The sequence below is a fragment of the Penicillium canescens genome, assembly GCF_028828765.1.
Source record: "Penicillium canescens strain IBT 15451 chromosome Unknown utg000003l_segment0_segment0, whole genome shotgun sequence".
Classification (NCBI taxonomy): domain Eukaryota; kingdom Fungi; phylum Ascomycota; class Eurotiomycetes; order Eurotiales; family Aspergillaceae; genus Penicillium; species Penicillium canescens.
Genome location: NW_026703965.1, coordinates 1,196,737 through 1,223,061, shown reverse-complemented (window position 1 = coordinate 1,223,061; position 26,325 = coordinate 1,196,737). Strand labels below are relative to the sequence as shown.

The window sequence follows — 26,325 nt, the reverse complement described above, 5'->3', positions numbered from 1 at the left end:
GGTAATGATCTCCAGCACCACAAAGAGGTGTCTGTCCTATCGCTGGAGGCAACGGTAACATCTTAATCAATGGTAGCAGCAAAGAGCGCTCTGACATTGAATCAATGGTAGCAGCAGGTGGCAGGGCGCTCTAACATTGAATCAATGGTAGCAGCAAAGAGCGCTCTGACATTGGATCAATGGTAGCAGCAAAGGGCGCTCTGACATTGGAACAATGGTAGCAGCAAAGAGCGCTCTGACATTGGAACAATGGTAGCAGCAGGTGGCACGGCGCTCTGACATTGAATCAATGGTAGCAGCAGGTGGCACGGCGCTCTGACATTGAATCAATGGTAGCAGCAAAGGGCGCTCTGACATTGAATCAATGGTAGCAGCAGGTGGCACGGCGCTTTGAAACTAGGCGGGCTCGGGCTTTTATAGTTTCAGGTACGGAGATCAAGAAAGGCCACGTACGCAACTCAAGAACTCCAGCCACTCAGTCCCTGCTGGCAAATCGGACCTCACCGCCTCACAAATCCGACAAGAAAAACTTACTTATGCAGCCCCCTCACCGGTAACTAACGTCAAATAGCGCTAAGATCCTGGCTCAAAATAACCGATATATTTGTTAATGCTTTTTTGCGGTACCACTCTCGTTCCATATCTCTTTTGTGTGGAGGCTTAATTACTTAGTGAATTGATCCCTTTCTAATGGCAAGTCAAATCAAGACCGCCAAAGCTATCAAGAACGTAAGCAATTGAAACTCTCGAATACCTAGCGTCAATCAGAATGATCGGGGACTAGGGAATTTCTCCACCAGAGATAGTCTAAACGCTACATATAATGGTTATAAGTGCCGAGCATTCAGTTATCTGTCGTCGTAATCATGGCACGCAACTTATTTTTTTCTTTTATATATATATATATATATATATATGTATTTATTTGACCATCGAGTCCACTATGCAAATATAGTAGTTCAGGAAAGCAGCGCCTCGTGCTATCGTTAATAATAAGGGTTAGGGTAAGGCAAAAGCCTATCGGGAGAAGAATAACTAGCTCTTCGGCTTAGGACATTTGCCCTTATTCGTTTCCTCGTGCACATGCTTCGTTTTAACTACAGTGTAAACTTCTTCCTAATTTCATCTATGCTTCCTTTATTGGCTTTCTACCCCTTCCTTTTTTTTTTTTTTTTTTTTCCCCTTTTTGCGGCTCATAGGCCGTCGGCTGCTTACTAGGGATAGAATTATTTCGTGAAATCTTCGTCTTTCACTAATTGTAAACAGTCTATCTACAATTTATCTTTATTTTGGATGGAGGCCTGTGTAAGAACCAGATTTGGCAAAAGAAACGTCCAAGAATAAGTGGGCGAGCTTTACAGAAATTGTAGTTGTAGTAGATATATATACCTCGTTGGACGTTCCAATTTCACCCTTCCGAAACCTTCCATCCATCATATCAGCAAGGCCAATACAAAGTCCGTATCTGTGATGCAATATATTTTATGGCACATCTCTAGTTTATCCATTCATTTATTATAATTGAATAAGGCGACAGTAAACAACAGGTTGAATTCACGTGAAGGTTGAACCCCCTAATTAGGCAGATTACATAAGCCGAAGCCCCGTCACTAAGTTAGTTAACTTGAGTCTACAGGTGGTGTCGCCGCTTACTCAGCCAAGCATCGCCGCTCAAAAGAGGCTAAGCCTGTTCAGGTATCTCCCCCACAATAAATTACAGTATCCTGGAAACCGAGCTTACCATCCACCACTTCCGACTTTATTTTTCCACGCATTCACATTTCCACCCACGAAGCACTCGATAAGTGCTTCCCATCATGGCTCCTCCGACTTTCCTGGTTGATGAGCCAGCTTACAAGCTGTATCTCGAAAAAGGAGCTGCTGGAAGTCTTGTTTACCCTGCTTATGACCTGGTAAGATGACATTTATGCGCTTGACAAGCATTCACTAAGCGCTTGAGTCACAATATAGGATGACAATGGCGATATCATCGTCATACCTGGCGAGGCATTCTGCCGGGTTGACGATTGTATTGTGGCTAAGGTATGGAACGCGTTGAGTGCCCACTAAGCGCTTACTGATTGCTTTTGCTTTAGTCCTCGAGGGACACGCGTAACCTCCGCGCTCATATTACCAAGGCCCACGGGCTATCGGTCTCAAAGAGCCAAACAGGCAATATCTCACTACCTAATCGCCAGGCTTCCCGAGGTAAGCGCTATCTTACACTGAGGAAGCGCTTAACTAACACTACTAGACTGGTTCCGTACCCTGATGAGAAACGATGAGTCCGAGGAAGAAGAGGAAGAGCAACAGCAGGAAGAAGAAGAGGAGGAGGAGGAGGCAAAGCCGCCGATTCCGTTGACTGCAACTCGCAGGGTAAGTGCTTACTATGCGTTTATTTTGCGTTATTTGAGCGCTTGATTCACTATTTCTAGGTCTCTAAGGTCAAAACCCGTCTAGCGCTTATCCAAGCTGGCCATGCTACTCTACATGATTTTCCTTGCCCTGGATGCCAGGACTCTAGCTCTGCTAACAGTAAGTGCTTTTTTTACGTTTGCTAAGCAGTTAGACTAACAGATTAATAGACTGCCCTGCTAACCCTCATATCTGTGACTTTCACCAACACTTTAATGTCAGTGATTGTATTAGCTATCAGTAAACTGCGTCAAACTTTAACGAGCAAGCCTCTTTTTAGCCTGTTCCTCCTCTAGTTCTGCTAGCTCTATCTCTCGTTTTTTCGTTTTGATCTGCTGTTCAAGTAATTGTGCCTTAAGAACTTCGAGATCAATCTGTGCCTGTAGATTTGTAGCTGCTGAGTGATCCTCTATCGTTTGGGCATTAGACGTTGCGCGTTGCTGTAGGCTGCTTGACCTAGATAATATGAGTAAAGTACTTATTAAGCGTTGAAAAAGCGCTTCTTATACGCTTGGTAAGCGCACCTCCGGGATCCCCCTCGTGATCTTGATACTCTGATAGGAATTGGCACACCAGATGTAGAAGAACGACCACTAAATCGAAGAGCTTGCTCTTCATCTGAATCATAGGTTATAGTGGACTCTGACCGTCTTTGCTGGTTTTGAAGCGCTATTTGTTTTATTAGTCATAGCCGTGTAGAGATGTATATATATATATCTAATCACATACATCGGTCAATAAAGCGGTCGTACTCCGCTGAAATACCACCTGCTCGGTAAGTAGGCCGGATTCCTGAGAGCTTCCAGGCATTATATTGCTGTATATCAAGTTCATCGATCTGCCGACCACTGTTAAGCATTTAGTAAGCGCTTAGTAAACGCACAATAAGTACTTTACTGTTAAACTCACTTGATCAATGCTTGAAGTAGAGTCAATCTACGCCCACGAGCATTTCCCTTATGGTGCGTTTGCTCAACAGCATTTGTGTTCTTGCGTAAATAGCGAAAGATGGCTATTGGGATAGGTGAGCAGCTTTGGCAGAGGCCTTGGGCTATCCAGTTTTGCTTCTTATGCTTTGCCCACTCGCGGATAAAGCTATAAGAAGAAAAGCCTAAAATATAAGCGCTTAGCAAGCACATAATAAGCACTCGTTTATAAAGACTCACGCTCAATTATCCAATCAAGAGCTTCATAGTATCCTTCAGAAGTTGATACTTCTAGAATTGATCTCATAATACTAGCTGCGCCAGTAGGAATAGACATCTCCTTTTTCAAACAATCATTGATACCTCGGTCGAAATGGATCTGACAAAACACAATTTGATTGGCCGATAATACACGAGGATCTCTATGTAAGGGATCGATCTCATGAAGGTAATCACCAAGCCCTAAAGTGATTGTAAGCGCTTCTTAAGCATTCCTTAAGCGTATAGAAATAGGCCGTACCTCCATATTGCTTTGTGTCCATGTCCATCACGATAGCCTCTATTCCAGTCCCATCAAGGCATCGAAAAGAGCATTCTAACCTAAGAAGTCGGTTCACGCACTCGAATACTCTCTTAAATAACAGATAGTAGCCACGTCGAGTGTCTTCTGTTGTGTATACCCGGCAAAGTGTCAAAACTAATAATATGTAAGCGCTTATGAAGTGTTTGATTAGCATATAGCTTACTTCGTTGACGATCCTTGATCTTCCTTGCAAAGACTACCTCTCTTAAGTCCGCGCGACAAAGCCGCTTAGCTGCCATATCTACTTCAAATGGCTCACCATTGACTAGTAAAGAAGCTTGCTCAATTGTGAGACAAATGACCATCTGGCCCTCATCGGTGAAAACCCCTTGAACATAATCCTAGAACAGGTGCTTAGCAAGCGCTCATGAAGCGCATGGCTATATCCACTTACCTGCACTTTTTGATTCGTCTCCATCTCAAATATCACACCATTCAAGTCTTGTCCCGCTGGAAATGATAACAGTCGTTGCTTTTGAATTATAGCTGTTATCCTATCAATAGTGCTAAAGCTTTGATGGATCTCAGGCAACGAAAAGGTATTATACTTCTGACAAAACGTCAGAAGTGCTGGACTAAGTAAGAACTTGCCTTACTCTATTAGCCGAGCGCTAAGCAAGCACTAAAGAAGCGTTTCGTAAGTACTTACTAGTAGTAAGACCTGGGTCTCGTATTGACTTAATAAGCTCGTAGACCCCTTGGAGGATCTGTCTTGGTGCTTTTCCTGGTGGTGGTGGGGGGTGTGTGTGCTCGCCAATTGATAGAAAAAGATAGTATGGGCATTGCTCAAGGTTTCTTGGCCTAAGCCAATGAAAACGAACATTGCATTTCTTATGTGTAAGCCTACCACAACCTTGTGGGTGTTGAGCTTCTATTAAGCGCTTAGCAATCACTCAATAAATACTAAATGAATACCTACCGCAAAACTGGAGCCTTGTAGCTCGGCGCTCAACCGTGCCACAATGAGTCTGTCGAAGATTTGCTCTATTTTGGAAGAGGTCTTGGAGAAATAGAATATCTATCTCACCTAACCTAGAAAGTGCCGGTGAGGAGTAATGCCCTAAAGCATTAGGCTCTCTATGGATACATTGAATATATGTCTTTGGCAAGCCTAGCGGCGTCTAATAGCTATTAGTACTAGTAGTATTTAGCCTCTATAGTACTGACCTGAAATTCACTAGTCTTTACCATTGGCTTACAAGTATCAAGCCTTGGAAGACAGGTGGTTCGCTGATTGCTTGGCTCAAAAAGCCGTTGATGAGCTTGGTATTCCCTAGTTTGATAAGCGCTTACTGAATGCTTATTGGTTGCTAGCTAAGCATATTACTTACCCGATCGCACGTCTCTGGGGATCCTCTGTAGGTATAAAGGGAACTTTATTTCGAAAAGCTCGAATTTGTTCCCAGATGTCTTCGTTCACCCAGCTATGACACATATGCTGTAAATCAGGATGAATCCACTCACAGACCTTCACCCCTGTGCAAGTGCTTGTGCTATGGAAATATCCCATATCACCGAAGATAGACTGAGAAATTGAAGGGCGTTTCGTATGATTTCGTTGCATCCCATATTGCACCTTTGATCGTTAATAAGCGCTCTTCTAGCGTTAAGCAAGCACATAGTAAGCGCTTAAGTATCTACTCACACTTTCAATTGCCTCCTCTATTTTTGTATCTATTCCTTGCGATAAAGACACAACATAAGCAAAGCCCTTTGTGTGCGTTTGAGGATACTCCGGTAGGTCTTGCGTATATTCAAGATACTGTGTGTATAAAGAAGTCGTCGCTGTACTTGTCAGGCGAATTTGGGGTGTCTAAACTGAATTAGTATTATAACTGTCAAACGCTTGTCAAGTACTCACATCGCTCTCCGTATCTGCTGACATTTTATCTTCCCTAATAATAAGAGTGTATTGTGGGTTAAGACGTGGGTGTAAGGCAGGTGAGTGCGTATAGCCCTAACCCTTTTGTAATACAGTGGTTTTAGCGCGTTTTTTCTAGCTAATGTCGCCGCTTACATAATACAAGGGTCGCCGCCCAAATCCAAATTAGGTATAGCGAGCGGCGATGAACGATTATGTAAGCGGCGGCGCGAGCTGTACCCTCAGTTAACTTAACTTAGTTAACCAGTTACGTGGGCAATCATTCTGTTCACTGGCGGGCCGGCATTGACCCGGCCTTGCTCGTAGGCCACATCGCTGTCCGTGGCTACATTCAGGCGCGGACGTCCAAGTCTGGTACATGTACTCTGGTTACTCGAGGAACCGTAATGTCATCATGCAGAGCATTCCCGGAGCTTCCAAAAGCCATAGTTACACGTGAAGTTCAATTCGAATTCCAACTTGTTTCTTTATCTAGATAGTGGATGAATTATTGCAATGGTGCGGTGTTATTCCTAGTCTGCACCAGCCTCCTATCACGATCAATATTCCTTCATCACGCCTACATCGGTCTTCATACACCGTAGGCGCTCGAGGTAACATAAGCATTACGTAAAATATCGACTAACCTAACAATAGAAGACGCCTCGGCATAAAGGTCATGCCAAAACTTCCGCATATCCTCCATCTCACGTCGACGAGACTGCTCCCGCTGCCTTAGCTGTTCGCGTAGCTACCGAATTTCGATCTTGTCTTGGCCGTGTTGAACCCTTAGTCGCTCGTTTTGCGCCCGAAGCTTTTCATCCCCGCGGTTCGTGCTTCCCCGTCCTCTTTTTCTCTTGCATTAGGCTCGGCGGGGCTTATTAGCTGGCACCTACAGAGAATAGTCGGACGAGGCTCTTGTTTCTTCTAGGCTTTGCGTTCTTAGGAGTCCCAATAACCTAAACGTCGATTGTGTCCAATCCTAATCAAGAGAGCGTTAAGCGTGCGATCATACCAATGCGATAGAAACTAAAGTGACTTACGCGCACTAAGTTTTATTATGCACTAGCAGCCAACTACGAGGGCGCCATATACCTAGGGCCCATAGAGTTCTTGATGCCAATATAGGAAGCCCGTGGCTGGTAATAGGGTGTGGGACGGGCTATTGGTGGTACGTTTGCGCTTTAGCTCACTAAGACGCACTAAAATTTAGAATCTTAGTCCCGGCAAGGCGAGCGATTGTCGGGAGATAGGGATAGAAACACGTTAAGAACAGTAATTAGGGACCATCCGGGAAACTCGGGGCTATTGACACGGCCGTAGGGATCAAGCCGCTACGTCTAAGCGCAATAACCGGTACTAAGATAAACACATCGCACTAAATTAATTGCGCCGTGGAAATTAGAGATTCAATAGCACGATATTTAGACCCACCCCAGCCGTTTGCAGACCGGAGATAGAGCTCCAGTATCTTACTCGCATGTCGTTTAACGGCCGATAAATCTCCGAGCTATGAAGACAGCCATGGACGAACGGGAGATAGACTAGCCACCAGTACCTCCATCGAGTTACGGCTAGCGCTAAAGCGAGACTGTGAGCATAGAGCATCTGTGACCGTGGACACCACAGAACTCTGGGAAATAAGCCTAAACATCTCTAAACATCTGGTTTTCTCCTTTCATCGTCCTATGGTTTCCTCTTCTGGTCATCCTTAGCGACAAAGCCCCCGTGACAGAGACTAAAGCCACGGAATCCGTCCCGATTCAATATCGCAGTCAAATCCACTACGTGAGGTAGGCTAGACGGAACAAGCCGTCTGGGATCTAGTTTCTGGCCCTATCGTTACATTAGGTTCGTTCACTTAGCTCGCGACGAGCACGGAAATAGCGTATGAAAGTGGCTATAGTAGCATCTATCGTCCGTTGTTCTCTATCCGCTAGATCGCAATGCTCGGATATTGACCGAAATGCTATTGATCCTCCGGGCCCACGCCGGCTCATAGTGTGTCGAGGCTGGAATCCGAACTATAATTACTTCATTCACTTATAGCTTTAGGCCAAATAGACGGTCTCCTATAAGTCTATTGCGTACGCCACAGAATAACCAACTCCTTAGGGAAGTAACGTCTATTTATCCCATCCTAAATTGACTATTAGCGAATATTTAAGCATCTAGCCAGTGTGTATATTGTAGAATCGGCGGCTTGACAAGTTCAATTCTCTTCTATCATAACCATGATTGTGGAGACAGTACCCCCCATGTTTTACATAGGGCGGCTAAACTAGGACTATGTTCTATTGTTTCTATGTTTTCCCACGGGTTAGTGAATTGACACTATCCGGTCATTACTGAAACTAAGGTGCTAAGGATATGGTACGGGTGAAACCGTAATTCGTATAAACCACTTTGGTTATTTTCACACTGCCACTAGATTTAAGTCTTCTTTTACCCGCCTCGACTGATATAGCCCCAACTTTTTTTCTTTCTCTTTTGTGTGGTCTAGGTCTTTCATTTCTTTTACGACGTCCGTTAAGTCATCGCTCACTATGCCTAGAATGCTAACTACCTCGCGCAATCCCGCGCAAGCTCCTACCAGGGTTCGAAAACCACAGGCCGAAACGTCTACCAAACGCGCTATACGAAACTTGCCGGCGACTAGCGCTATGCGATCCAAACCCGTCCCACGGGAGGTCTAGTTCCGAGAGACCTTAGTAAGCCAGTGAAATTCTCCGTCCTGATTTAGTGGTTAACTCACTTATCCGTTCAATATAAAGAAGGCACATACCACCTACCCGGACGATCATGTTGATTGCATCAAGTTACTTAAAGCAGCCGAAGATAACCACCAGCAGCGCGCCGTCCGCCTAGAGGAAAGCCATCAGCGAGTTATCGCCGAAAAAGCCTAGTTGTCCGCGAAAGTCCACTAGCTTACGTCGGAGTGTCGCTAATTAAAGGGTGAAAACCGTACATTAAAAGATAGCTTAGAAACAGCGACCACCTAGGACCAAATGTCTCGGGGTGAACACAAGGAGTCCTTAAAGGACCTCTAGAACTCCGCTTCGTCGTTGTTCAACCAGATCACGTCTAAGATCAATAAGAGTGACTAGGCATACTTTTCCACTCTTCTGCCTAACCCTGATATAGCCCAAAACTGGCAAGACCAAGACGCAAGCTATCTACTCAACCCTTCAGATATACCGGCAGCACCTATGCCGGGCTACCCTTCGTCCACCTTGCCCACTATATCCCAAGTCGATCTATACGCGCATCTGCCTTAAGTAGCAGATTGGCCACTGAAGGATAGGCGGAGTGAGGCGCACAACCTATAGCGTTACTATCCCATAGTTAGCCAACATTAGTATCCGAGTACAATTTCTATGTATACATATAGATCGTCTCTTCAACGAACCTATCCCACCTTAGCGCTACGATCAAATCTCTTAGCAGTGGATACTCAAGATCCACTAGGCTGATTCCAAATCACTACCGAGACCGCCGAATAGCGCCTCGCTAAGCACTAGCCGTAAAGGACCAATACTAGGCTAACGGGGAACCGAACTCTACTTCCGGGATAACCGTTAAACCCGTCGCGTGTGTGTGGCTAGATAATAACCACCGTACAGCCGAATCTAACCAAGCACTAAGTCAGTATCACTTTGCTCGGGTCTCGGTGATTATCTCTTACCTCACTAGCCTAGTGAAACGCCTAGCCCCATATTTTATCGGGGCTAGAGATACCCGAGGCCCCGCTATTTTTAGGGGTCAGGACGAAAATACGGATACTAGGCGTTTAGTATCTTCGTCGCACATTTTCGAGGTAGTGATAGAGAGGCCGTGTGACTACCACGGAATATAGAGCCTAGACTCTTACCTAAACCCTTACCTATTGTATCGATAGCTTCAGTTATATGATCAGAGTTTCGAGTGGCCATCAACGAGGTAGATAGGAAATAAAGATCTAAGCTCCACTGATGTCCAGTGTCAAAAAGCCCGAGCTTAGTCGATCCCACCGTTATGCTACCATCCGCGTCTCGTCCTACGTCCCGTGCATACACGCGACGCGGCAATTTTTCTCCCCACAGGCTCGCCTAGAATCTGAATTGGCAGTCAGCAAACTCATTAATCTCCGTCAACGAATGAACATAGCACGCGGGTCGCAAATCGCTAATAGAAAGCTAACGCGGAAGCAAATATAATATCTATGAGCATAATAATTTCGGCCGTACGTCGATATTCTTTGCTGCCCGCATCTAAACGGCAGTATTCGGAGATCTTAAACGACTTCGGCTAGATACGTTAGACTCTCTTTCTATGGGTTTAGAGAACGGTCTAGGCCGCGCGGATATAGGTTCGCCTCGGCTAGAGCCGACGAGCCCCTTTAGCCCTTTTATATCGTGTGACTCAGCTTAGCTAGTATACACATCTTTCCTGTTATAGTCAACAACTTAGAGCTAGTAACGAGGAAACGCCCCGATTTTCAGGGGTTAAGGTTGAAGAGTAGGCATTCATTGTATATTCGTGAAGTAGTAAGGAAGTAGGGAAACAACACAAGGGCGATCGGAGCTCGTGCCTGGTCGATCTCTCCGTTATGCCGACCAGCCGGCGCCTACCGCGTCTTATACTATATATAGAGAACGAAACTAAGTACTCGCCCGTACCTAGATTTTCCCCTATAGATAGCTTCATTTAGGCGAGTATTTTCGTTCGAGTTAGTCCCCTCTGCATCTCCGGCGGTAGGAGTAACCAAGAATAGTATAGGTTCCGCAACATAGGCGCCGATCATCGCTTTAGAAGCGAGATCGGTTGATGCCTTACGCAAAAAGGAAACACGCTGCTATTAGCTAACTAATATTAAGTTATATTAACCCCACATACTAGACTAGGGTTAGCGCGGATTCTCTCATTTAATTCTCTCATTTGATGGAGCTTATGTGGAGAATGATTTAACATTATCCACATTACTATTTTCTGTAAAGCGATATCAGTCATAACCTAGAACAGGAGTGCTTAGTATAAGGATCGACCAAAAATGATTATAGCTACGGTGTTCCCGGTATACACCTCTATCCTATCATGGTTCTCGGTCTTTCACCGGAAATAGGCAAAAATACTTCGTATACTAGACCCCGAGGACCGGAGGATAGTGGAACCCGGATTTACCGTGGATCAAAATTGAGTCTGACCGATACGGGTCAGGGGCCGACCGGGAGCTTCGGATAAGGAAGATCGACCGTGCAGCAAGTAAGATATATACAGCTTAAGTGAGCCTATTCACTTCGAAGCCTTCTTCGAAGTGAATATAGTGTAAGGCTAGGCTGCCTATACCATGGGCGACGTAGAAGCGTGCTTATCCCTTATGCTTATCGAGGGTTATGACTAGGGGAGGTCATTATTAGACTACAGCGTAACACTCCGTAAAGTAGGCTTTATACACGCATGATCTAACGAGAGCTATACGGGAAACTCTGAAAATGTACTAGACAAGATAATTTGCGATTTTTCATACTGTCAACCAATAATAGCCAAAGGTCAAATAAAATAGACAGAAAAGAGGAAAAAGAGGGAAAGGAAAAGAGACCTTCCGTGCCGGTGTGCCGCCGCCGAATCGGATGTCCCGCGTCTATGCTTTTCATAGAGACCAAACCCACTTGATATATTTCCCCTTTGGCGCTAAACCAACTAGCGGCGCCTAGATACTGGTTCTTAAGTCATGGTTCGCTCTATAGATCTCTCTCGGAGTGGGCCAAAAGCACGATCCATAGAATAAAGACAAACTATGGGGGTCTTAGAGTTTATTAGTAAGGGGAACGCAAAAACCACCCGGGAAACCCCCCACCCTACCCCCCGGCCAACCCACCGGCTCTCGAGACTTACATAGCCCGCAAAACCCGTAGCGATTTCTCTGCCACCGTAATATCTCTACCCGGCGACGAATCAGACATCTCTAAGAAAAGGATCGACCACGCTCTAAGACATAAGGAGATCTAGGCTATTCTAAAACTCGAGGGACTAGTCCTATTAATGGTAGGTTCGCGGGGGTTATTTCTCTTCATTAGAGGGAGATTTAGAAGCTCATAGAGAGACTAGTTTAGCATATATCTGCCTATAAGTCTTTGATCGAGAGTCACCATTATAGTACTTAGGTCTGCTAGTATATAGATTAGTATAGTGTCTAAGATTGTTCGGTTGTAGATGGTTGTATTGGTTATACGCTTATTTTTAGTCCTGTCCTTATAGTAGGTATCTATGGAAATAAAAATATTTGCTTTTAACGCCCCCAGAAATGACTATGGGCGGGGGCTGATCCGCGGCGAGTCGGGACCACCGTTAGGCCGCGCGGTTACTTTGTAGCCGAGATTTAGGGCGGAGATTGTTTAAGGAAATTGAAAACTCCTATTAGGATATAACTATTAGGTTAAACACATCAGCACCACTATAGACAAACCTAAGAAGAAATCAAATAGCAATCCCTTATAACAGCCCACGCAGCACTATATCGCACATGATCAATCTTGTTTCTGTTATCGGTGATCGCATCGCTAGAGATAATAGGCGGGGCAACGTTCGCATAACTTATACCACACTACATGATTGGCTTAGTATTTATTGGTTTCGTCCAATAAGACCAAAAATAAAGAATAAATTCCGGGCCGGGAGGTAATAAAAAGCCAGCGGTATTCCACTCTTCCAACCACTAAGCGGGGCATAGTTTATTAGTTTTCATTAGGATTCTCTCGTCCCCCGCCTACCTTTCGGTTATTCGCGACATATTAGGAAAGCACTAGACTAATCACTTACAGAGCCCGGGCCACAAAGAAAGCCAATCGGCGAAAATCCAAGATCCCATCTACCTCATCAGGGCCAGCTAGCGGTCTAGATTCGTGGTAGCTCTCGGCCGGTCACCGAGCTCAACACGAGCATAATAGCTAGGCAGGCAAACTCACAAGGAAGCCCATGCACGTAGCTAAGGCTTTCAAGCAAACTAGAGTTCATGCACGAGTAATTATAATCCTAGTCAACACTCGTAGTTTCAAGATCAGCCTGCCTTGCTAGAGCTATGCCACAGCGGCGCGGGGCTGGCCATAGTGAGGGCTCCCAGTCTAAGACGTATTCGTATAGTTGCCGACACAGCCGTATGTTACCCAGAAGCGAGCCATATCGGGGTTAAAGGAGATCGTACCTAGCGAGCCGAAGCCCCTAGTGTATACACTTCTAGACTTAGTCTCAACGTCTTCTTCTCTCACATTAGGGGGACTGCTTTCCACTAGGCCAGGAACGGGCTATTAGACGCAGCAGCGCGCCGATCGATATATAATAGGTGCTCTTAAGTGATTTCAACACGTTTTCTTCGTTAGATTATCTCTTCGTTAGACTATACGTTTTGTGGTTGCTCTTAGCAAAGATTTGCGGGGCTCTTACCTACACGTTTAATAGTCCTTTACCGATCATTGTGGGCCTGGCCGATCTCTGCCCCTCCCTAGTCCAGTCATATCGCGGAAAGGCCGTCCCCACTAAGATACGCAAATCATTCCTAAATCGGAGTGGGCGGGTTTTCTCGAAGGTGTCTGTTAGCTAACAAAGATGATCAGCCGGCTATAGATAGCATTAGGTTCTAACGGCGTGGGTTCCGAGCTCAATTCGCACGGACACTAACAAATCATATAGTTCTCATTCCACTTGGTAGGTGTAGGTGTCAAGGTATATGTTGGTATATACCCTACTATATTGTTGCTAGGCTTAGGTATCTCGTCCTCTCTCTAAAGTACTAACCAATAGACATATAGATCGTCCGAGCTAGGCCACCAATAAGTCCTCGCTCTCTACCTTCATTGCGCGACACGCCTAGGGCGTCCTAGCTTCCGCCCACTGCCTAGGCTACCCCTGCCAAGAGCGTTAAGTTGTTCTTTCAGCGTAGCCACTTCCTCTCTAAGCGCCGAGATCTCTTGGTACCCGCCCTACATGCTTTCCACGCCTCGTCCTATGTCGTCGTTCCAGAAATTTTGTTTTTCGAGCTGTTCTTCTATAGACCTAGGTTCCTATTAGCATAAGATAGGTTTAGAGCAGGTATCGCCGAGAGGCAGGCACCTACAGGACTCGGGCGTTCAAGCTAGAAAGAAATTAGCGTCACTAGTAACTATAATGAAGAAGCAAATAGTCTTACTCTCCGAGACACCTCAGACACTTGCCCATTGATACGGGGCTACCAGTCTCTCCATGATGCACCGCTTCGGGTACGTGATCTGCCACACTTTTGGTCTCCGCCGCCCAATCAGCATCTGCTTCATATTCTATATCTTCATCCATTGGCATATAGCTTTCTTCCGCATAGGTCTGCGATTCCATCTCATAAGGGCAGTCTTTATCTTAGGCGCCTACAGCCGATTCAGGGATACTCTAGAGGTCGAAAGGCTTGGCTTTAGAAGCAAGGGCATCGCGAAGTTAGCTAGAGAATCGACCAAGGTTCTCTCCGGAACCGGGATGTTGAAGGATACCTATGCCGAGGATTCTGGACTTGTTAGAAAAGGGAGTGAATGATTAATAGAGTGGGTGAATGAGAAGTACAGCTAGGTCTTTCTCCAATGCTAGAAGCCGTGCTTGATTTATAGTCCAGACAGACAGCTCGGCAGAGCGCTCGGACCAATCCGAGAACTAGGACCGTATACCCTGCTAAATAAGTACGCCGTTAGGTATTTTCCAGAGGTATACGCTATGGTCGCAGATATTTGACTAGACCGGAATGCCTACCTAGCCCTAGACTAACAAGCCGCCCCTAATGTGTGGGCCAAGGGGAGAGCGATGATACTACTTTGAGAGATATTTAAAGGAAATCTACACCACAAGCCATTCTTTCTTCGTGCAAGGCATTTTGGAGTAAGTAGTTTAGGAAAATCTAACACCAAAATGATGATGTCGACAAACCAGCTGGGCCAACTTGACCTTCGTTTAATGTTAGAGATTTACGCCAATCCTATACCTGAAGGTCAAGGTATGGTCATTACCTGGTTGAAACTAATTAGTAGGCCCTCGTGTATCTGTGTAACCGTATAACTTCATAGGGACCAAATTTCACATCCCTGTCACCTCATTAAACCGACTCCACTTGAGTAATTCGAGGTCCAAGTGGGCATCAAGCGTTTGCCCATACTATGGTCCTACTAGTTTAGCCGAAATACGGAGAGAGCTTGTTTATTTTTACTTTTATTTTTAATTTTTTTAGCCGGCCTCGAAACACCAATACCATGTGCCCGGATATATTGAATGGTTATTTAATTATTAAACCTCATTTTTTTGCGAGCTGTGGGTTCTGCTATTACCACCGGCCTCCGAAAAAAGACGACTTGTTCAAAATAGGAATGGTGAGTTGAGTATACATCAGTTATATTCTCGCTGTCTGTCGTTTCTCACCTATCTCTTCCAGTGTTAGCTTTCATGGCGTGATTTCCTAATCGCCGTCTGTTCTTTTACTTTTGCACATACCCCATCCACCAATATACCGAAAGACATATACCTTCCTTAGACTGAGTCCGAGGAAGATAACCTCGAACCATGGTTATCTGAATACGACTGGATGCCATAGAAAGAAAGGGCTAAAGAATACTCCAAGCAACACGATAAAGACAGATCATTCGAGTCGCTGCGAGGAAAACGCAACCAGCTTCGGAAAGGGATTAGAAGGCGGCGACCGATCTCAGACAGATCGACTTTACGGGCCCGTACCACGGCCCGTAGGGCTCTGTACCGAATTCAGAGACTTCCTCAGGGCTTCCTCCCCGCCCTCCTACCTTCAGGCTAAAATCTCCCGACCCTTCGGCTCGTCAACTACTGCGACAGGTGCATCAATATAGGAATCCACACCATCAGGTTTCTGCACCGGCCTCGCAAAAGAAAGAAGATTCCCAGCCCGCAATTTCACCAAACAATGCCACGCCAGGTAGGTCAATATACAACCAGCATGAAGCTCGCACTGCTAATGCCTGCCTCCTCAGTTTACATAAGCCCCAAGCCCGTATTCCGACGACGTGAACAGCCGATGTTTATTTCACAACTTTGGAGGATGATCCGCGGCATGCGCATTTCTCACAGGGACGAGGAACCGTGACGCACGCAGAGAGGAAAGGCGGAACGTGTAACTCATGACGCCTTGTGAGCCGTATTACTATGTAATTCTTATATGGATGTTAACAACATTTCTTAAAAATATGACTATATTTTCTGGGTTAATCAAGTCAAGTATTTCATTCAATACTGTAGCAGTCACAAGTTGCTCCGTTTCCAAGCCTGCCCTGCTTCATGTTACATCAAAATCCGCACCTGGTACCTGATATAGCTCTATCAGGAAACTAATGTCCTCTACTTCCTGTGACTGTCTATAATCAGGTGGAGCGGGTTATGGAAGGCAGTGGTTTTCCTAGTCCCCTCTAAGATATCCACATTAGCCTGCCCGATGTTTCCCCGACACTTGGAGCTTACTTAAGCTTTGGAAATTCGCAATTTTTACTGAATCCTTCTAAGACTCTGAACTAACTGAAATATTGGACAGGCTAGCGCTAACAATGCATGCCACGATGGGATTGTTTGATGGCAAAGGGTAATCAAATGGTCCCCGTATGTATTGCTGTTACACCCAGTGGGCCATGTCTAGGGGCCCCGCACTTCAGAGCGTTTCCGCGGTTCGTTCATAATGTGGCTCCATGATACCCACCTTTATTGGGGACACCTGAATGGAGGCGAAATTGTTTCGGGCCGGTGCGAGATCCAAAATTAAGGAAGACGGGAAACAGAGGAAGATGGGAAACATTCCCACAACCATCGGTTTTTTTTGAGTGGAACTATATACTGACGCCCTCCATGATCCGTAATAAACATTGACTGATATGCTTCTATTGTACATACCTTAATGATGCCTGTGATCGGGCACTAGATGAATATATAACGTATTTAAGCTGTATCCGTAGAAATTGCTGCTTTTAATAATTCTCGGAAAAATATTTATACAGAGTTTGGCCTCTGTCTCATGTTTTCTCGTGTCTCCCAGAATTTCTATTAATTATCCATATTCAACATTGCGAGATGGCTGTCTCCACTTAAAATCCCGTTCTCCTCCTTTTGCCAGTCTAAATGAACTTTTGAAGCATGCGTTTGCTATCTCGGGCTGGATTGTGTCGCAGTTCGCCCCTGGCAAGCCTGGGACATGCTTAATGGCATTGGCGCTTTGGATTGCGCTGAATAGTCGAGACCCCCGACAACCTGCATAGGCTATCGACATGTCTTCCCAGCTCAAGATTTCTTTGCCCCAAGCTAGCAACCTCATCGAGTACTTTCTCCATTAGTCGGTGCAACTCAGCATTCCATGCTGCCTGCTCCGCGAAAGATTCCTCGACTTTGCTATGTGATTATCAGCGTATTATCCCGTAAAATATCTGTCCCGGCAGGAGCCTACGGGAAGTCTCACCTCAATCGTCCTTCTAAACTAAGGCTGGATTAGCTATCATTTCTAAACAGATCTTTAGGGCAGAACAACGTTGCCAACTCACTCCATAATGGAACGTAATAACCAGCATTGGCCATCTTCAGCAGCATTCCCCTCAATTTTGATGGCGTCTCGCTGCACAGTCTCTGGAGTACGGTCAGCCTCGACCGTGGTCTCAGTGGATACACACGGCGAAACCTACGTTCAATAATGTCCAGTGCACTAGACTGTGTCTCTTTGGATGGAATACCTTGTGTGCTGGCCATCTCAAGAGCCGAAATGTAATTGACAGAGAGTTACCTAAACGAAAAATAGAGAGAGTGGAATACCTTTATAGGGAACGCAGATCAGTGTTCACGTGATGACGGCCCGTCAGCTGGCAATTTTCCATATGATCATTTGTCACGCAAATGTATGATAATGAGATCGGATATCCTAGCACGAGTATGTACAAGGTTTCCTACCAAAATCTGGAACAGATACGTTCCTTTTTTCCCCCTTTTGTGGCTAGTGCATGCAGACTTACAACTGGCAGTCACAGTGCTGGCACACGGATCCCAACCTCTTATTGCCCGCAAGTCGAGCATTAGCAAGCCCAATTCAGGCCGTCGAATAGTGTCATGCTTCAAAGTGAAATAGTGCTGCCATGGGTTTCCCCTTGAATTGTCAAAATCTTGAGTCATACTCAAACTAAGCACTCTTGAAATGCTTCCAACAATAGCGAACGGGCCTCGCCGAATTACTAGTGTTTAATGCGCGGGATAGCTGATTTTGTGAATACTTTCCTACGGTATCGGTAATGCATCGTGTAATCACTAATAGAACCTTTCTCTATGAAACTTGCCCAATATTGTTCAACAACAATTCTCTGATCCAGATCTGTATTAGATACGTGCTTTCAACAACTTGGCTAAATTAACCAGCCATGCTGGGGAAAAAAGAAATGTTTAAGGCGGAACGGAACCTACCTATAAACGCTCGCTGCACAAGCCCCGATGACCAATATTGAGTATAAAGTTGAGGAAGTCCACCTCTGTTCTTTTAGCCGCAGCAAGAATTTTACGCCCTGTCGTATTTCTCGGCGCCTCTCATCTTCCCAATCTTTGAACTTATCAAGATGTATCATACACAGTGCCACTTGTATAAACCGGATTCGTCCGGTGCTCCTTTTTTGTCTCGGATCCATCACCATGTTCGGTGCGCACCGTCAACGTGCGAGAAGCCCCTGTTCTACCTTCCTACCACACGAGAGTACAGAAGCCCACCGCCCATAATCTCACACCCCGAAAGGCCTGGTTGCCAGAAGAAGACAAGACAATTGTTCAGCTTCGAAATCAGCGTGTTGGATGGTCATCCATCAGCAAGCATTTTAATGGGAGAAGCCCTACTGCTTGCCGCCTCCGTTATCAAAATTACTTAGAGCGATGGGACAACTGGGACGACGAAAAAAAACCAGTTGGCGCGACAGTATCTCAGGTATGCCATTGGTCTGTTCGTGATACTTCTATGATACTGAATTTTTTATTGCCTCTTTCAGACATGGATCGGGTCTATGGTTAAAAATAGCCAAGGGTATGGATGTTCCGCCGCGCGCAGCAGAGGGTATGTTTTGGGAGCTAGGGGATAAGGAGATCGCTCGCCGCGCCGGAACTATATTCTCCTCACATCATCCCGAGGATTTTTCATCTCGCTTTAGCAGCCAATGTGGGAGCATTTCTGTCAGCGACATGTCAGAGAGGAGTGGCGGGACTGTTTTCAACAAGAAGCCAGCCATTCAACTTCCCTCGCTAAAGGATGTACTTTCAAACCTTTCTGCATGTCCAATGGCGAACCAGCTTCCAGCAATCCAGTCTTCGTTAAGTTGAGAAAACCGACTCAGACAAGCTGCTATCCTCAATCGGTACATGTCATAAAGCCTCAAATAATCGAGTGCCGCCGAAGGGCTTCTAGGGGCTCTTAGACGAGGGTTGGTCGGGAATGAATCATCCTCCGATGATATTTACGGCATTTCGTTGAAGTGTAATAGATAAGGCCAGAGAGAATTGAACAATTGCCAGCGATCCTGTTTCACAAAATTAATGTCTATATGTATTCGAAACTTGAACACGTTTACGTCCCTTCTAATTTTGGGCGGTTTGATCGGAAATATGCCATGATCGATACTACCTGCTCAGTTGTATTTTTGGTCCTCACACGTGATATGCTCGTTTCGAACTAGCCCCTGGAGAATACCCTATAAAGGTCTGCACGCCAGCCTGATTTGATTTTTAATTTGAACCTGCGCTTCGAATCCACGGGCTCTTCAATCTCCTTTGTATTCATTTTTTTATTTCCTTTATTTACCCTGAACATGGAGGTTGTCAGTGACTTGGCCGCGACTTCTGAGAAGCCAGGATCCGAAGATTACAATTTACCATCCTTCCTGGACTGCCGTGAAGCTCTGCGGAGAAGACATTTTATTCCTTCGCAAGAGCAACTTCGCTCAATTCTTGAACTCTCCCTGTCTTATATAAGGGTACTTGATGAGGATATGCATCTTGCTCGACACCTCGGACTTCCCCTCATGAGCAACACTATGGCCAAGAACATAGATGCGCTCTTCAAAAGCCCACGACCGCAATTAATCGAAGCCCACAGCGCATGCGAAGACAACATCACTTGGTCTGAGGTCGCTGATGCCAATTACAACCCCGTGCCCCAAGAGGATGGGACCTATCATCTCTGGATCTCTAGCCGATGGGCTACGGTTGGATTATCCCAGTTTGATCACAACATTCTCCTACCCGGCATTATTCAGCAGCTTATCCATCCTTTGTCTCACGAACCTGATGTGCAAATGGAAAGGGAGACACTTTCTCTCGCAACTTCGGAAATTACTTCATGGAACCAGATCGCCTTGGAATGTGTGCTGTTCCTTCTACCTCTTGATTTCAAGATACTGATAACTTTTGCTTTAGTGGTGGAAACAAACAAATACTTACTTGAGAAATTGAAGGAAAAGGCGAACTCACTTTGTATGTGTCAACATTCATTTGGCCCCTAACAAACCATCGCTCATTCATCTTTATTGTGATAGCTTCTCAAGAAAGCATGATTCCAGAAGTTCAAGTTCCGGATTGTCCGGAGCATGTGGTGGCTGAGTCGCAAAATACCAACTCGTCAAAGGGTGGAACGAAGAACTTGGGTATGAGAGCAACAAATTAAGAAAAAAGAAACATGAAGCTGACGTATGAGCCCTTCAGCTAACAACGGCAAAGCATGGGACCCTTATGACAAGGATCGTGTTCCTAAATGGTTTGAGACTCGAAAACATCTTCCTAAGAAACAAATTGAGCTTGAATTTGAACGAGATTTTGGTCACCGTCGGAAACATAGCAGTATCTACGCTGTTTGGTATCAGAAAAAGGGCAAGGAAAAGAGCAAGCGAAAGAAGGCTCTTCGACGCCAAGGGAAACCTTCAATTCCTCATGATATCTCACATTATCAAACGACGAGGACCTCTGACTGCAATGAGAGCTCATTGGGTTCTACTTCTAACCCGGAAAATCTACTTGCTGTGGTCTCTCCGCCGAACGACACTTATCCGACTCCTGAGAGCGCTACAGAGGTTGTGCCGATGCAAACAGATCCCCAATCGAGGCGACCTGGAAATGCTTCTCACACTGATGTTCAGCATGATATGTCAATGAACGCCGCTGAATGTGATACGCTTGATGGTGTCCCAGAGATAGAACCTACTCAGTCGGACACATCAGCACGAAGTGCTCCAACAAACGGTGTTGAGGAATCACGAACGCCTTGTATCTCGCTCGATACGGAAGCTGTTTTGGGCTCTAAAGAACCAGACACGGCGGAAAGACTTTCTCGGCGAAAGCAGCCACCGGTACGACCTGCTCAAGCAACAAAGCCTAGCAAATCTTCCTCACTAAGCCAACCCCGATGGACTGCGCTCGGGGCTCAAGTCGGATCCTCCGCCGTTGGGGATATGCAAAGCATTGATCCAAGCGAGGCCATGGACCCAAACCATTCTCCTAATTTTCTTGGACGGATCCTCAACTAGCTCTTTTCTCGAGACCTACACATGACGGTATAGCTATCTCAGACCAGCGACAAGAATATCGCCTATCACAGGAGTAAAGCTGCTGTATATGGAGCGCTTTCAAATATCCCCAGAATGTCACGGAACATACTTTCACATGTCGGTTTTTCGGCCTGGATCGACGATTGTGTCTGTGTACCTGCAAAATAGTTTTAATTTTCTAGCTACAAATAGTTCATTCATTCTTTCTAATGGTGATATATAAGATCCAATCTGCTCGCCTTCAAGGGCCTCATCACGCTATTTGCCATAATCAAGCCTCTATTCAATGTACCACTTTACGCCAAACAGGCGACCCTTCTCCAAAGGCGAGAACTTACGAAATAGAGCTTTAGAAACATCAATGGATTTGTTATCACATCCCATGCATTTATCGACAACAACGCCAGTATACTTCTTTCCTTCATAATCAATATGAACAGTTCTTCCACAATCACATGGTTTCATAATACCCTGCGGCAATGCAAGAACGAAGTCAGCCTCGCCATTGTTTGTTGTCAGGATGAGGAATTAATGTACTGGCTAGTACTGCACATGTCCAATAGAATCTGATGATTGATTGAAGGTGTGTAGATCGGTTCAGCGATCTCTGGAGTCTACTGTCCGTGCTCTGGCGTGTTATGACACCGTATCCGAATTTAGCCCGAATACCATACAAATACTAGGGGAAATTGGGTGAACGATGAACAAGCCTATCCCAAAAGGCCATAGCGGTATTTGACCGCTCCTTTAGTTTGTCACACCCCCCAGCGTTCGCACAATTCCAACCTCTTCTTGTTAATCTAGCAGATTTCCAATATCCTCAATGCCCATCATTTGAACGAATTCTGCATGCTTCTGACGTGGCAATAGCTTGGTGAGTCCGTCCGCAGCCATACCCTTCGTCTCAGTCCATTTGATGAGAATCCTGCCTGCCTGGACCTCCTGACGAAGCCAGAGGTGGTGTATATCAACATGACGTAGCTTCGTCCGCAGCTGAGGAGCTTCCTTGGTGAGAAGCCGAATTGTCTGTTGATTATCACATCGGATAGCAAGCTCGTGCTTTGGATCAAAGCGAACAGCCTCAAAGAGGCGTTTCCACATGCTCATAGTCCTCGCAGCCTCAGAGATCGCTAGCAGCTCCGCTTCGGTTGTGCTAGTAGTCACCGTGCGCTGTTTGCCAGCTCTCCAGTCAACAGGTCCTCCAAAGATCTTGCAGATATATCCCTCCGAGCTCTTCCGGTCAGGGTTATCGGCGAACGAGGCATCACTAAAGAGAGTAACGGCTTCATCCTCCTCGGATTGGCGTGGGCGATAAGTGAGGGCGTGGAAGCGTGTGTGATAGAGGTATGATATCACGCGGTTGATGGCTTCTAGATGGTCCGGACCCGGATTCGTGAGGAATTGAGCTAATGTGGAGGTTGCTTTGGCTGCATCTGGCCGTGTGATGGTGGTTGCATATTGAGCGGAGCCGACCTTCTCCTGATACTCCTTAATCCGTTCACTTGTGGCTTGCCCAGTATACGGCTTTAATGTAGCTGGCGCAAGGGGTGTATCAAAGCGACGATGGGTGGTAAGGTGATATCTGCTTGCCATAGAGGAGATGTATGAGTCCTGACAGAGCCAGAGGGCCATCTGCTGTCTATCACGGACTATACGAATCCCAAGGAACCATGAAGCTTCACCCATGTGTCTCAATTCCCATGCGGTGTTAAGCTTTTCTCTGATCTCAGCCGCGCGCTGGCGCTGAGATGGGTGATTGACGACAATTATGTCGTCTACATAGAAGAACACAATGATACCGTCTGCTGCGAAGAGACAGAGGTCTTCTTGAACGACTTTGAGACCTAGTTGGGTCAAGATCCTTGAGGCCTCGCGCTGCCAGAGCCTCGGAGATTTCCGTAGGCCATAGAGAGCTCTCAGTAGCTTCCAGCAATAGCCAGACTGCCTAAAACCCTCGGGCATCTCTGTTATCACCGTTTCGTCTAGCAAGCTATTTAGGAAGGCGTTGACAGCATCAAATTGATGTGTATCAAGGTCAAACGCAGGGACCAAGGCGAGGACGGCGCGGGCCGTCCGTGCGGCGAGTGTAGCTGAATACTTCTCTTCTGTAGAGAGTTTCTGGAGGTCTCCTCGCACACAGATTCTCGCCTTTAATTTCACGAGATATCCGTCACTATCGAATTTATAGTTGAAGACCCACTTCAATGGGAGGACCTGCACGCCACGGTCGTTCGGACGCCGTATAACCTCAAAAGTGCCCTTCCGTTCGATGGTTTTGACCTCAAGTCCAGCAGCTGCTAGGAAGCCTTCGTTAAACGGGTGATTCAACATCTCTCTCCAAGATTGAGGCTCTGGGGGTAGATCATCGCGGTGTGTTCTCGTGTGTGAGTAGGATCCGTTGAGGCCAGTTGCGAAGGCAGCGAGTACACCCTCTTCGTCGTCGTCCACTGAGAAGGCTAGATTACTAGTGTCTCTGGAACTTCGCCTGCGTGAGCCAGACACAATGTTGCGAGATGAGATATCTCCCACGATGTCTCTAGGTGCCGTACGAGGCTCTGAGGCTTGCGCTGGCTGAACGGGAGGCGTGGGTGACGGTGACATCATTTGTTGAGTCTCCACTAGTTGCGAAGTAGCTTCTTTCTCCTGGGAAGGCGTATCCAAGCTCTGTGGCTCCGTCACCTGCGAGCCCGCGTTGACTGGTTGAGGAATATCCAGGTTTATTCCGGAGGCAAAGGTGCCGTGGTCGATATCCTCATTTTCTTCAACAACCCATGGCATAGACTCTAGGATGTCACTGATAGACTCCTTCTCTAGCTCTCGAGCGTTGAAGAACACATTTTCATCAAAGACAACATCTCGTACTGATCGTACGGATCCTCTACGTGGAAACCATACCCTCCAGATATTCGATGCTTCATAGCCGACGAGGTAGCCTATCTCGGCACGTGGCTCCATCTTCGCGGCGTTCGGAATACCTTGCTTCCGCACATACGCTCGGCAACCGAAGATCCTTAGATTCGCGAGATTCACACGCTGTTGTGGTTGATTAAGGAAAGCCTCTTGATAAGGGACTATCCACTGGCCGTTTGGTAGCTTTGTGGGCGATCTGTTGATGATCCATACAGCGGCTTTGACAGCTTCAGGCCAAAGACTCTTCGGGAGGCCTGCATCGGCTATAAGAGCGCGAGCCATGGTGATTATCACCCCCCAGATCGCTCTGCGAAGCCGTTCTGCTCTGGAGTGCCCACAACACTATGTTCAATGATGAATCCTTCATTCAACAGAAAGTCCTCTACTGTGCGACCAGCAGATCGTTCGTTATCATATCGGAATGCACGTATGGGAAGATTCCACTGCTTCTTAGCTAGTGCAACAAACTGACTAACCGCGTCTTGGCAGCCATTCTTCTTCTCATGTGTATAGGCCGCGTGGAGACGAACACCTTCAAGGTAAAAGTGCGTCAACCAGCGGTCTCCGTTGTAGCCTGGGTCGATTTGAACAAGGTCGAAGTGGATACGTCCGTATTTTCCATACGGCGTGCCTGTTGCCCGCCGAGAGATCTGACGCTTAGCCTTGGTCAATTGACAGACCTCGCATCTCTCAGGGTTATCGTGTTGATTATCCTCGCATATTCCGTCGATTTTGACCCCATCAACCATCTCCGGTAGCTTCTCTAACTTTTGATCAAAGGCGTGGCCCAACCGACGATGCCAGCGCCTCGCTGAAGCCACTGAGAGGTGAGGCTTCTCCGAATGCCGTCCGGCAAAAGCTGATTGGCGGTTCGGGCTGTAGATGACTGTGTAGAGGCCGTGATATCTCTCGACCTCAAGAACAGCTTCATTGCCTTTGAAGACTGCTTTTTCATCAGATTTGAAGCAGAAGCCCTTGTCCTCGATTACAGAGAGTGAGATCAAGTTTGTATGGAAGCCGGGTGAGTACCACACGTCATCTAGGATGACAGGCACCGCAGCACCTGTATGAGGGTGTCTTCCGGTGATTCTGACTTGCCCATAGCCTATCATCGGTGTCTCGGTTTTACCCGTCTTAACAGTGCTTTTTCGCGGCGCATATGTCAAGAATTGCTCGCGATCGTTGCAGATGTGAACAGTGGATCCAGAATCCAGAATCCAGCTATCTTTGAGAAGGTCTTCGTCCATCGCTGATGATGCGATAGCTTGAGTATCATTGGCGAAGAACACTAGGGGCTGACCCTCTTGTGGAGCCGTACCGGCTAGGTGAGCTGATTCGGCCTTCTTCTGCTGTATTTTCACGATTTTCTCTTGATCTTGAGGACTCATCTGCTTGATGTTTTCAGATATCCGTTCAATAGTGCCCTCTTTCGGTTTCCATCCTTCTGGTCGAATAGATTCATTAAGATAGAAGCACTTAGAGAAGTGATGTTGGGGATGAGTGTTACCACACGGACATTTCTTCCGGTAGGTCTTCTCCACAGGCTTAGCCTCAGGTTCACCGTTCAAAGAAGCAAGAGCTATCTTTGGCTGCTTCCGTCCGCTAGAGATCGCTAGATCCCCCCGGCGGCTACGGTAGCTAGCAATAACCTCATGAAACGTGACAGATTTCTCTTGATCTGCGAGCCTTTCGCGCCAGGCTGTGCACCAAGTGTCATCAACTAATTGAATGGCGTCCAAGAAATCTCGAATCGCGAAGTGATCTCCGTTGGAGCAGTCGGGTATGCCTGCGATCTTGCCCTCTTCAAATAGGCTAACCCACTGAGTTAACCAGTGGTTAGTGTCGCCTTGAGGCTTCTGTCTAATCATTTCTCTCCAAGCTCGGCGAAGTTGTTGCTGGCGGCTTTGAGGCTTTGGTTTAAACGTTTCAGATAACTTTATTAGCTTCTTCCGCGGTGAGTCCTCTCCCACAACAAGATAGTGGTGTTCCGTAGCTAACGAGCGGGTGATGAGGTTATTCAACCGTGACATAGTCTTCAATAGCCTCTGCCGGCGCTGGTCGCGGCGATCATACGCTTGA

At 46.4% G+C, this 26,325-nt stretch overlaps 4 protein-coding genes across 4 annotated transcripts; 3 read left to right on the top strand and 1 right to left on the bottom strand.

Annotated features, from left to right (window-relative positions):
- Positions 1 to 1,817: 1,817 nt before the first annotated feature.
- N7446_003941 (uncharacterized protein) lies at positions 1,818 to 2,659 on the top strand (the record flags this gene model as incomplete). Its single annotated transcript, XM_058512690.1, has 6 exons — positions 1,818 to 1,913; positions 1,972 to 2,043; positions 2,097 to 2,208; positions 2,255 to 2,376; positions 2,436 to 2,535; positions 2,586 to 2,659. The coding sequence occupies 6 exons, from the start codon at positions 1,818 to 1,820 to the stop codon at positions 2,657 to 2,659; spliced, it is 576 nt and encodes a 191-aa protein (XP_058374019.1).
- A 13-nt stretch (positions 2,660 to 2,672) lies between these two features.
- Positions 2,673 to 5,809, bottom strand: N7446_003940 (uncharacterized protein; the record flags this gene model as incomplete). The annotated part of the gene is made up of 15 exons (XM_058512689.1): positions 5,786 to 5,809; positions 5,570 to 5,737; positions 5,389 to 5,500; positions 5,256 to 5,334; positions 5,124 to 5,197; positions 4,844 to 4,908; positions 4,772 to 4,795; positions 4,319 to 4,396; positions 4,088 to 4,265; positions 3,862 to 3,900; positions 3,582 to 3,632; positions 3,325 to 3,526; positions 3,145 to 3,263; positions 2,940 to 3,084; positions 2,673 to 2,871 (listed from the first exon to the last, which is right to left on the bottom strand). The coding sequence occupies exons 8-15, from the start codon at positions 4,340 to 4,342 to the stop codon at positions 2,673 to 2,675; spliced, it is 957 nt and encodes a 318-aa protein (XP_058374018.1). The 5' UTR covers positions 4,343 to 4,396; positions 4,772 to 4,795; positions 4,844 to 4,908; positions 5,124 to 5,197; positions 5,256 to 5,334; positions 5,389 to 5,500; positions 5,570 to 5,737; positions 5,786 to 5,809.
- Positions 5,810 to 18,372: 12,563 nt separating this feature from the next.
- Positions 18,373 to 19,051, top strand: N7446_003939 (uncharacterized protein; the record flags this gene model as incomplete). The annotated part of the gene is given in 3 exon segments (XM_058512688.1): positions 18,373 to 18,657; positions 18,676 to 18,731; positions 18,793 to 19,051. Coding segments are annotated over 3 exon segments (600 nt in total), but the record flags the coding sequence as incomplete, so codon positions are not given.
- Positions 19,052 to 19,605: 554 nt separating this feature from the next.
- Positions 19,606 to 21,315, top strand: N7446_003938 (uncharacterized protein; the record flags this gene model as incomplete). Its single annotated transcript, XM_058512687.1, has 4 exons — positions 19,606 to 20,158; positions 20,213 to 20,269; positions 20,332 to 20,439; positions 20,498 to 21,315. The coding sequence occupies 4 exons, from the start codon at positions 19,606 to 19,608 to the stop codon at positions 21,313 to 21,315; spliced, it is 1,536 nt and encodes a 511-aa protein (XP_058374016.1).
- Positions 21,316 to 26,325: the final 5,010 nt, after the last annotated feature.